Raw genomic sequence first — 12987 nt, 5'->3', positions numbered from 1 at the left:
CACTCGGGGTACTCGGGACCCCGTCTGAAAATACCAACAAGTCCTAAATCATCATACGAACTTAGTCGAATCTTGAAATCACATCCAACAACACTAAAAATACGAATCACACATAGATTCAAGCCTAATGAGCTTTGAAATTTCTAATTTCTACAAATGACTCCGGAACCTAACAAACCACGTCTGATTTACCTCAAATTTTGCGCACAAGTCATAAATGACGTAACAGAGGTACTCAAATTTTCAGAATCTGATTTCGACCCCGATATCAAAGAGTCAACCCCTCGGTCAAACTTCCCAAAAATTCAACTTTCGGCATGTCAAGCCTAATTCCACTATGGACTTCCAAATAAAATTCTGATCAAGCTTCTAAGTCCAAAATCACCATACAGAGTTGTTGGAATTATCAAAATTCCATTCCGGGGTCGTTTGCACATAATTCGACATCCGGTCACTATTTGAACTTAAATTTTTAATTTTTCATCAAAATTCCATATCTCGGGCTAGGGATCTCGAATTTTGATTCCGGGCATACGCCCAAGTCCCAATTCATGATACGGACCTACCGGAACGGTCAAAATACTGATCCGAGTCCATTTGCTCAAAATGTTGACCAAAGTCAACTTAGTTGCATTTTAAAGCTCTAATTCATATTTTAATCTATTTTTTCACATAAAAACTTTCCAGAAAATTTTACGGGCTGCACACGCAAGTCGAGGAATGATAAATAGTATTTTTCGAGGTCTTAGAATATATAATTAATTATTAAATTCAAAGATGACATTTTGGGTCATCACATTTTCCACCTCTAAAACAAACGTTCGTTCTCGAACGGAGTTAGAAAAAGTACCTGAGCTGGAGAATAAGTGTGGATATCGGCTACGTATATCATGCTCGGCCTTCCAAGTCGCCTCCTCGACCGGATGACCCCTCTACTGAACCTTCACGGAAGCAATGTTCTTTGACCTTAGCTTTCGAACCTGCCTATCTAAAATAGCCACTGGTTCCTCAACATAAGATAGATCCTTGTCCAACTAAACCGAACTGAAGTCTAACACATGAGACGGATCACCGTGATATTTCCGAAGCATAGAAACATGGAATACCGGATGAACTGCAGAGAGACTAGGTGGTAGCGCAAGTCTGTAAGCCACCTCTCTAACTCTTTCAAGAATCTCAAAAGGCCCAATATACCTAGGGCTCAACTTTCCCTTCTTCCCGAACCTCATCACACTTTTTATAGGCGAAACCTGAAGCAATACCCGCTCACCAACCATGAATGCAACATCACGAACCTTTCGATCCACATAACTCTTTTGTCTTGGTTGGACTGTACGAAGTTGATCCTGAATCAACTTAACCTTATCCAAGGCATCCTAAACCAAATCTGTACCCAATAGTCTAGCCTCACCCGGTTCGAACCAACCCACTGGAGACCGGCACCGCCTACCATACAAAGCCTCATACAGAGCCATCTGAGTGCTTGACTGGTAACTGTTGTTGTAAGCAAACTCCGCAAGTGGTAAGAACTGATCCCAAGCACCCCCAAAATCTATCACACACGCACGAAGCATATCCTCCAGTATCTGAATAGTGCGTTCGGACTGCCCGTCCGTCTGAGGGTGAAATGTTGTACTCAACTCTACCCAAGTACCCAACTCACGTTGTACTACCCCCCTAAACCGTGAGGTAAACTGTGTACCCCGGTCAGAGATGATAGATACCGGTACACCGTGAAGTCTGACAATCTCGCGAATATATACCTGAGCCAGCTGCTCTGAAGAGTAAGTAGTAATCACAGGAATGAAATTAGCTTATTTGGTCAGCCTATCCACAATCACCCAAACTGCATCAAACTTCCGCTGAGTCCGTGGGAGCCCAACAACGAAATCCATAGTGATCCGCTCCCATTTCCATTCTGGAATCTCTAACTTCTAAAGTAATTCACCCGGTCACTGATGCTCATATTTCACCTGTTGACAATTTAGACACCGAGATACATACCCCACTATGTCTTTCTTCATCCGCCTCCACCAATAGTGCTGTCTCAAGTCCTGATACATCTTTGCAGCACCCGGATGAATGGAGTACCACGAATTGTGAGCCTCCTGGAGAATCAACTCACACAAACCGTCCACATTAGGCACACATAGCCTACCCTGCATCCGTAATACATCGTCATCTCCAATAGTGACTTCCTTGGCATCACTGTGCCGAACTGTATCCTTAAGGACAAGCAGATGGGGGTCATCATATTGACGTTCCCTGATACGATCATAAAGAGAAGACAAAGAAACCACGCAAGCCAAAACTCGACTCGGCTCGGAAACATCCAGTCTAACAAACTGGTTGGCCAAGGCCTGAACATCCAAGGCTAAAGGCCTCTTTGCTACTGGTAAATATGCTAAGCTGTCCAAACTCTCCGCTTTACGACGCAAGGCATCGGCCACCACATTCGCCTTCCCAGGATGATAGAGAATGGTGATATCATAATCCTTAAGCAACTCTAACCATCTCCGCTGCCGCAAATTAAGATCCTTATGTTTAAACAGATGTTGTAGACTCCGGTGATCGGTGTATATCTCACAATGGACACCGTACAAATAATGCAGCCAATTTTTTAAGGCATGAACAATATCTGCTAACTCCAGGTCATGTACAAGATAATTCTTCTCATGCACCTTTAACTGTTTGGATGCGTAGGCAATCCCCCTACCGTCTTGCATCAACACTGCACCGAGACCAATACGCGATGCGTCACAATACACAGTATAAGATCCCGTACCTGTAGGTAATACCAATATTGGGGTTGTAGAGTCTTGAGCTTTTGGAAGCTCTCCTCACACTCCTCGGTCCACCTGAACGGAGCACCCTTCTGGGTCAATTTGGTCATAGATGCAGCAATAGAAGAGAATCCCTTTACAAATCGGCGATAATACCCAGCCAAACCAAGGCAACTCTGGATTTCTGTAACTGAGGACGGTCTGGACCAACTCTACACTGCTTCAATCTTCTTTGGATCTACCTTGATCCCCTCGCACGAAACTATATGACCCAGAAATCCCACTGAATCAAGCTAGAATTCACACTTTGAAAATTTTGCATATAACTTCCTTTCTCTCAAAATCTGAAGCACAGTCCTCAGGTGTTGTTCATGATCTTCACGACTCCAGGAATACACCAGAATATCGTCAATAAACACAATAACAAAGGAATCAAGATAGGGCTGAAATACACTATTCATTAAGTGCATAAATACTGTTGGGGCATTGGTCAGCCCAAAAGACATCACAAGGAACTCGTAATGACCGTACCGAGTCCTGAAAGTAGTCTTCAGGATATCTGGCTCCCGAATATTCAATTGATGATAGCCTAAATATAAGTCGATCTTAGAGAATACTCTAGCACCTTGAAGCTGATCAAATAGGTCATCAATACGTGGCAATGGATACCTGTTCTTCATGGTAACCTTGTTCAGCTGTCGGTAATCAATACACATCTGCATAGAACCATCCTTCTTATTTACAAATAAGACATGAGCAACCCAAGGCGATACACTGGGCTGAATGAAACACTTATCAAGCAACTCTTGTAACTATTCTTTTAATTCTTTCAACTCTGCTGGGGCTATATGGTATGGTGGAATATAAATGGGTTGAGTGCCCGGTAACAAATCAATGCCAAATTCAACATCCTTGTCGGGTGGCATACCCGGAAGATCCGCTGAAAATACATCAGGAAAATCCCTTACTACAGGAACTGACTCTATAGTAGGAGTATCAATACTAACATCTCTCACATAGGCCAGATACGCATCACACCCCTTCTCAACCATTCGTTGAGCTTTAAGAAATGAAACAACCCTGGTAGGAATATGATCCGAGGTACCTCTCCACTCTAGCCGCGGTAGACCTGGCATAGCCAACGTCACCGTCTTAGCGTAACAATCAAGAATAATGTGATAGGGCGACAACCAGTCCATGCCCAAAATAATATCGAAATCCACCACACTGAGCAATAATAAATTAGCTCCGATCTCAAAACCATTGATAACAATTAAACACGATTGATACACACGGTCCACAATAATAGATTCACCCACGAGTGTAGATATATAAACAGAAGAACTCAAGGAATCACGTGATACGCCCAAATACGGGGCAAAATAAGATGACACATAAGAATAAGTGGAGCCTGGATCAAATAAGACTGACACATCTCTATGACAGACCGGAATAATACCTGTGATAACCGAATCGTATGCAACAGCATCTGTCCTAGATGGAAGGGCATAATATCTGGCATGTCCTCCCCCTCTAGGGCGACCTCTACCTGCCTGACCTCCACCTCTAGCTGGATGCGCAGGTGGAGTGGCAATTGGTGCAGTAATCATGGCCTGAGAAGCTTGAGGACCCTGTGGAATAGGTGGGGCCTGAGAAATCCATGGAGGTGCACCCCTCCTAAGTATGGGGAAATCCCTCATGATATGACGAGTGTCACCACACTCAAAACAAGCCCTCAGAGGATGTGGCTGCTGAGATTGGCTCGGGCATAATCGACTAGACTGTCCGCTGAAAGCACCCCGTACAGGAGGTACAGAAGACACTGGTGGTGCATAATATGGAACCTGAGGTCTGGGAGTAGTCGGAATACCACTGGAAGCTGGAAGTGCTGAATGAATAGAACGGCTCACATAACCTTTACCATGACGGGCTGCAACTGGGGCACGCGAATTATTATATGTGCCAGAATCTAAGGGTCTCTTAGCTTCCCTCTCCCGAGTCCGCATACCTTCCAATCTCCTAGCAATTGACACCACCTGTTGGTATGTGATGTCCATATCTAGCTCTCGGGACATACTGTATCTGATACTAGGGTGAAGACCCTCAATAAATCTGCGAACCCGCTCTCGAACAGTAGCAACTAAGGCTGGTGCATGCCCAGCCAAATCACTGAATCAGATCGCATACTCTGACACGGTCATAGAACCCTGGCGCAAATGCTCAAACTCTGCGCGCCATGCATCTCTAAGACTCTGAGTAACATACTCCCTTAAGAACATATCTGAAAATTGAGTCCAAGTAAGTGAAGCTGCCTCAGCTGGACTATCCAACTCATATGCCCGCCACCACTGGTAGGCTGCTCCTCTAAACTGGAATGCCGTGAAAGAAACCCCACTGAAATCTACAATACCCATAGTACGAAGGATACGGTGACATTCCTCCAGAAAACACTGAGTATCCTCTGAAGCTAAACCGCTGAAAGTGGGAGGGTGGTACTTCTTATACCTCTCGAGCCTGAGCTGCTCCCCCTCTGAAACTGTTGTCCTAATCTCAGGCCGAACTGGGACAACTGGCTGCACTGGTATAACCTCTGGGGTATGGTCAACTTGGTCCCGTGGTTATGGAGTACAGGCGGCGGGAGTCTGTGCTCCTCCCCCGGCCTGAGATGTGGCAGTGCAAGTGGAATTAACCCTGCCTGAGCTAGAGTGCCAAACATGCTCAAAAACTAGGAAAGAGTCTCCTAAAGTGCAGGAGTAGTAACAGGCGTCTCAGGTGCCTGTTCTCCAACTGGAGCTACTGGTGGCTCTGGTGCAGCAGCTCGTGCAGGTACTTTGGCTGCACCATGCGGTCTTCCTCGGCTTCTAGCTCGGCCTCTGCCCCAGCCTCTTGCGGCTCCAACATGGGGCGCGGGTGTCTGATCATCAGATCCAGTTGTGCGTGTCCTCACCATCTGTGAGAGAATAGAAAGACAATTGTTTAGAACTTTGAAATCAACAAAGGCGTATGATAAGGAATCAAAGAAGTGAATATTTTCTAACAGTTCCATAACCTCTCGAAGATAAGTACAGACGTCTCCGTACCGATCCGCAAGACTCTACTAAACTTGCTTGTGACTCATAACACCTATGAACCTAGTGCTCTGATACCAACTGTCACGACCCCAAATTCCCTCCGTAGGAGGTCGTGATGGCACCTAGTCTCTAAGACTAGGTAAGCCTATCAATGCGGAATAATCATAAATATCTGAAATAAATAAACTATAATTCAAATAATTACAACTTCCAAAACCCGGTAGAAATAATTCACAAGCTTCTAAGAATTTTATTCTCAATGTTTCTATATATCAAGGTCTACAGAAAAATAAGGAAGCAACATATAAATGATAGAAGGGGACTCCGGAGTCTGCGGACGCTGACAGATATACCTCGAAGTCTCCGTGCGCAGGTAACTCACTGCCGTCTAGGCTGATAAGATGTACCTGGATCTGCATAAAAAGATATGCAGAAGCGTAGTATGAGTACACCACAGTGGTACCCAGTAAGTGCCAAGCCTAACTTCGGTAGAGTAGTGACGAGGTCAGGTGAGGCCCTACTGGAATATAATAATGGCATGAAAAAATATTTAAATAATTTAATAAGATAAAATGACTATGGAAATTAATCAAGTAGTATGTCACATTTAATGACACCAAGTAATTACAAATAATATCTCGTGGAATCAAAACAGAATTCCTTTCAACTTTATGAAAATCACAACAACTAATCGAAGGCAACTATGGCCATAAATCAATATCAACAAGGGCACTACCGAGGTACCGCCTCGTAGTCCCAAATCATAAATAAATTCACAATATCTCATTTTCTTATCTCACCGCGGGAGCCTTCACATTATATTTTAAAGAAAATATTTTTCCATGCCATTATTATATTCCAGTAGGGCCTCACTTGACCTCGTCACTACTCTACCGAGGTTAGGCTTGACACTTACTGGGTATCGTTGTGGTGTACTCATACTACGCTTCTGCACATCTTTTTATGCAGATCCAGGTACATCTTACCAGCCTAGACGTCAGTGAGTTACCTGCGCACGGAGACTTCGAGGTATATCTGTCAGCGTCCACAGACTCCGAAGTCCCCTTCTATTATTTTTATGTTGCTTCCTTATTTTTCTGTATACTTGATATATAGAGACATTGAGAATAAAATTCTTAGAAGATTGTGGCTTATTTCTACCGGGTTTTGGGAGTTGTAATTATTTGAATTGTAGTTTATTTATTTCATATATTTATGATTATTCCACATTGATAGGCTTACCTAGTCTTAGAGACTAGGTGCCATCACGACCTCCTACGGAGGGAAATTGGGGTCGTGACATTTTTATCTTATTTCATGTGATTTTATTTATTTGCCTTAAAATTTTATAAATAATAATGTAAGTTAGTCCTTAAATGGTATATACTTAATCATGTTTTTGGAAATATGGTATTCAAACTTGCTTTAAAGTTGGGAAGATTTGGACCCTAATAAATTTGGGCTTCAATTGTTGGGTTGTAGGGTATTGTTATATGATGGTTTATTTATTCAAATATCTAAAATCATACACTTCTTCCACAAGTAATTCCATAATTCATGGCCTTCATAATAATCTCAAACTTAGGAAAGAAACAAATCATGAATGCGCTAGAATGTTTTAGGTGTACTCTTAATTAATTGAATCATCGTGATTATGTATATGTTCGCGTGACATAATTACGATTCCCAAAACTAAAATCAAGGTATGCGTTCGCACAACTTTGGGCGAAACAACCTTAAATATAATAAAAATGTTATTAATTGCGTGCACGTACACGTGACATCATTTTGGCACAATAAACAAAATAGATTCACACACATGATTCTTTTTCAAAGATAATTCCATATTTTAATACAAAAACGGATAGATAAAACACGAGAACCAATAAATCACAGTTTATCTAAAATTAATTCAAGCCAAGTTGTAGTCAATAAAGTGATCGTGATAGAACCACGAGATTCGGGGAATGCCTTACACCTTCTCCCCCGTCAACAGAATTTCTTACCCGAATTTTGTTTTCGCAGACCAATAATAATAGAGTCAAACCTTCATTTGACTAGGGATTCAAATAAAAGGTGACTTGGAACACTCAAAAAATTAAATCCAAGTGGTGACTCTGTAAATAAAATAATTCATATTCAAATTTGTCACTTTAATTAAAAAAACTCTCTAACTCATAATAATCCATAACACATATATCTTTGTGGGGTATAAAAGGGGTGTGATAGTTAGCCGTATCTGTGAGTTGCTATTAGAAAGTATAATAAATTTCCCTCATGTTGCTGAGATAGTTTATGGGGCAACCAATACATCTACGCTCAGAACCACGTCATTAAGCTTGACTGACATCATTAGGTGCTTTGTCCTTTTGGAAACATCTCAAATTACTGCACATCTTTACCATGTTATCTTGAACAAAGTGGTTATTCTCCGGAAGCTAAGCAATATTAATGAAACCAAGTCTACACTACTCCAAGCTGCCAACCAAACTATGATATTGTTCCTAATCGTTTTTGTCTCGCGTAGCCATGGAGTTAGTTCTCGAAGTTTTCCTCTTGACTTGAACCTTGAGGACAGAGTTCTTTTTGTGGGCGAGAGTATTGTTGTGACTCAGTATGGGATTATGGGCTAGAAGTGTGCAGCAAAGCTGATGCAACTGAGAGTATTGGGCCTGAAACTAAATTGAGAAGAGACCCAATGACTAAACAGTCGAATAGAATGCTAGGCCATTATATTTGGAATCCAGGGAGAATACAGGGCATGCAAATAATGTTAAGTTTCGATTCAAGTCTGTGCTTCTCGTCTCCTCTTCTGAATCTGTATCTCATCCTCTTTCTTCTTAGCTTGCGATTGTAGTTTCTTTTCGCATCTCATCTCAATTCAGTATTGTTTTCTATTGTTCTACGGATATTTAGTTATTGTAATTTCGTTTGGTGAGTTAATACAATTAATTGGTTTGGGTGTAATATCGGGTTTGTTACATTGGGCATGAAAATATATAAAAAGAGGCTATTTTGGTACACTACGATTAGATACTATGTCTTGAGAAATCAATCCATTTAGCATTCTTTTAGGAGCATCGCTCATTTCTAGAAGTCACTTCTATATAGGTAACCTCTTGTATGTTGCTCACAACCAAATCAATACATGCTCTCCTCTTTCCTCTCGTTTTTTCGTATATACTTATCCTTACATGGTCAATTTTAACTAAATAACGTCATCTAAAACATTCTTTATCCCTTTTTTATCATTTTTTTAAATCATCATATTGTTACATTTGTGGATAGTGCATATGAAGATTTGCGAAAGACAATCAAATTATCCTATTTTATTTGTTGTGTGTTATTGAGAATAAAGATAAAGGGTTAGGTAGCCGAGTGTTGTTCTTGTTTGTAGCAGTAGCTTTGATACATCATTTAGTGTCCTTCGTATTTTTTTATATCCCTAGACTTTTGTTATTACTTGGTGCTGCCTTTGTTTCGATTTTCTGATTACATTATTTAGTGTTAGTTTTATATTTTTGCTTCAGTTGTCAGATTGATTTGCTGGTTATTTTCCCTCCTCTTTTTCCTTCCTGAGCCGATGGTCTATTGGAAACAACCTCTCTGTCTTTTTAAAGGCAGATGTAATGTGTGCATACACTCTATCCTCCCAAACCTCACTTGTGAGACTACACCAGGTATGTTGTTGTTGTTGTTCTTTTAGTGGTCAGATGTGATGTAAATCACCCATTGACAAGTTTATTGACTCTGTTTCCGCTAATAAGAAATTAAATGTTGGGCATGAAAATATTAAAAAAGACTTGCTCAACTCCATCATTCTGGAAAAGTGACTAATCATGACGTGCAAGAGTTCTGAACTAGCTTTTTCTCCCCTTGTATCGGTGGGAAAAAGATGTCACAGGTGAAATGTTAGTAAGCTGACAAAGCATGAGACGTAGTATAATGGCGTAGTGACAAGTGGCACGCTCGATTAGCGAAATTAAGAATACAAGGAAAGTACGAGGGAAACACCCACGAGATAGTACAGAACAGAGGATCGGGCCTGAACAGTTGTCAAAGAAGAAGCGTGAACGGAATGAATAAAGATCAAAAAAAAGGAAAGATACATGAACCAAAAATAAATAAGGAAGGCGAATAAGAGCCGTTGTAAGGCATTTATAACTACAAATGTGCCAGTTATGGTTATCATTGATGACGGGCAATCAATACAATTAATGCTCATAATGAATTCATTTTAAATAGGAAAAACGTTATGATTGTACACCCCTATATAAGGATAAATAATTTTACTTGTAAGGACAAGTTCCAAGTACTACTGAAATATATTTTATAATTTTTTGCTTTATCAAAGTTTTCTACCTTGATTTTAGGGATTGACCGTCGTTTCATTCCCTATTTCTTTCTGTCAATTTACACTATTGCTTTTGTTATTTTCCCAAATAGGTTGCTGGGGAAGTGAAGTAAAACTTGGTTATGAAATGTAACCCATTTTCTTCTAAGTATAGGCTTTGACTGAAAATTCTATTTTTTGGTTAGACACCCCTTAATTCGGAGTCCCTTAAAAATTGCCAAAAGATACGGCAGATAGAGAGCAACCATATGCACAAACGACCTCAAGTATAATCAACAAAGGAGCAATAGTAGCCAGATTCAGATATAGCTCCTTGCAGTTGTCTACAAGGTTTGCTCGAGTGCTCCTGAATCGTGGATTCATTCATGTCCGGATATCCTTAATTTGACCTTACATGGGCTATTAAATGCTCGCCAGAAGCAGATCGGGGTTGCCTAGAATTTATAAGGTGCTGTCTTGACATTAGGCTTGCAGGATCCAGGCTTTGCAATCTGAACCTGTATAAACCTGCCATCTAAGAACTTGACGGCAAAGGAAATTCTCAGATATTGATGTGCAAATGGATCCAAATCAGGAGATAATGCATATATATTTTACCTTTCCATTCATCTCTTGGACAGCAGATTGTGCAGATTCTTTATCGGGAAACCAGATATATGCAAACCCCAACGGTTGCTTACTTATCTTATCTGTTATGATTTTGACTGCAACACAAGGAAACCAAAGTACAATGTTCTTAGCATGAATAATGCAAATCCCAACAGTTGCTTAGTTTCTTATCAATTACTATAATTCGACTGCAATACAGGGAGGAAAGAAAAAAGTATGAGCTTCTTAACACGAATAACTATCCACCAGAAGTCTTTATCAAGAAAAAAGAGAAGACAAAAATGTATATAGAAATTCCATGATAAAGTATGCACCTCGGCTGACATCTCCAAATTGTGAAAATACCACCTTTAATCTTCCCTCTGCTGTAGATTTTGCTAGTCCTGCATTAATCAAAATTCTCGAATGTAACACCCAAACAAGGAGGAAGAGTATCGTCATCAAAGGCTTAGATAAACAGAAAGCTTTTTTATAAAGTTCTTGATCCATTTGCTGTTGACTGCTGTCTGCTCAGACCATAGTTACATAAGGAAAAGACTACTAAGCACATAACTAATATATCAGAATCTTCATATTATTTCAGTCAATAAGAGCTTGAAGGTTCTCAGAGCATAAGATGATATCAATTTTAAAAACTTTCCCCAAACATATAGCTCTCCTCAGTAACATTTATTTGCATGTATGTAGCCTTTATGCAGCTCAACAGAACGTCCTTTTCAGGGTTAACTGCTATACTACCCGAACAAATTATATGAAAATCGCCGAGAGACCCTAAAGATATGCCTGACCAAGTTTTCTCTCCTTATATGAGCTGCCATTAATCGGCTCTAAGAGCAATTGAAGGGTTTTTTTCACATACCACTAACTAAAAGGGCAACTCGGTGCACAAGTCATCCTGCATTCACACAGTGTCCCAGAAAGGGCCGCACCCCAATGGATGTGATGTAGATAGCCTATCCATGCATTAGTGGCTGCTTCCATGGCTCGGAGTCGTGACCTAAAGTCAGACGCGGACAATTTTACTGTTGCTCTAGGCTCCTCGTCTTCACATACCACTAACTAAATCGCAGAATTGGAAATGATGGCACGGAATTGACAAAATATTCAAGCATTCATTCACTATATCCCCAAGTTCATATTTTCCCAACTACAAGAAAATATAAGGTTTAGTGCTTCCTTAATGCACTAATAATTCTTTTATCTATCCTTAAATGCACTAATAATGATCATCATTGAACTAAGCTATTGCAACGAGAACTCTGATAGATAAAATCGATTGAAGGGAAATTTCTCAGCGTACCTTTCAGGAATATAATTGTAGTAGAATTTGCAGTATTATCTGGTTCAGCTGATGAATCCGAGCACTTGGGTAAATGAGGTTTCTTCTGAGACAGGTCAATCGAAATGCGCGGTGTAAAGTTTGAAACTTTTTCGGAACTAAGAATGGGAGGATATGGGGATTTGAATGCTTTTGGAATTGCAAATGATGCGAAGGAAATTGAAGTTAAGGTTTTATTACAGGGTGAGCAAAACAGAGCCATAACGAAACCCTATTTGGGAATATACGCTCGAACCCGCTTCAGTTTTTGCTGTTGAAAGAATGGTATTTGGACGGGCTGGACTTTAGAGGTTGTGGGACCAATTTGAATTTTCATTTGGGCCCAGCGGACAAATGATCTGCTATTTGGGACTTTTTTTGTATATATACGAAATTTTAAAATTTAATTACCCGGTTTATCTAAAAAGAAATATTTACAGAAAGTAACTAAATTTTTTTATAAAATATATACAAATTCGATTAAAATCTATAATTTATCTACGACTTAAATATGATTCTTTTCGTAGAATCCGATCAGAAACTATAATTTTCGTACAATATATATACAACTTGTATAAAATTATGCTAGTTATATATATTTTGTATGTCAAATCTACACTCCACATACAAAATATATGCAATTTGTTTATGACTTCTTCTTCGAATTTTTTTTTTAAAGACCACCATTTGGTGGAGGGTTAGGCAAACCCTACATTAAGGGTGGCAAGTGGGCCGGTCCAGGTCCGGGACCGCGGGCCAAATGGGCCAGGACCATTTGGCCAGGTTTTAGTGGGCCTGGGCCGGTCTCGTGGGACGGTCCTATGATATGGGCCCACCAGGCCCGGGACCATT

The 12987-nt window shown here is 40.4% G+C and overlaps 1 protein-coding gene across 2 annotated transcripts; it reads right to left on the bottom strand.

Moving 5' to 3' along the window:
* Window positions 1-10442: 10442 nt before the first annotated feature.
* Window positions 10443-12408, bottom strand: LOC104109501 (organelle RRM domain-containing protein 6, chloroplastic). 2 transcript variants are annotated; one of them, XM_009618822.4, is made up of 4 exons: window positions 12118-12408; window positions 11132-11200; window positions 10806-10912; window positions 10443-10722 (listed from the first exon to the last, which is right to left on the bottom strand). In XM_009618822.4, exons 1-4 carry the CDS (start codon window positions 12356-12358, stop codon window positions 10588-10590), a joined length of 552 nt encoding a protein of 183 aa, XP_009617117.1. In that variant the 5' UTR covers window positions 12359-12408; the 3' UTR covers window positions 10443-10587. The 2 variants fall into 2 exon arrangements, with proteins under 2 accessions (XP_009617117.1, XP_009617118.1); XM_009618823.4 differs by having other exon boundaries at window positions 10443-10729; window positions 12118-12406.
* Window positions 12409-12987: the final 579 nt, after the last annotated feature.

This window comes from Nicotiana tomentosiformis, chromosome 6, assembly GCF_000390325.3.
Source record: "Nicotiana tomentosiformis chromosome 6, ASM39032v3, whole genome shotgun sequence".
Taxonomy (NCBI): domain Eukaryota; kingdom Viridiplantae; phylum Streptophyta; class Magnoliopsida; order Solanales; family Solanaceae; genus Nicotiana; species Nicotiana tomentosiformis.
Note: the sequence above shows the minus strand (reverse complement) of the source record. Positions and strands in the feature narration are given on the sequence as shown.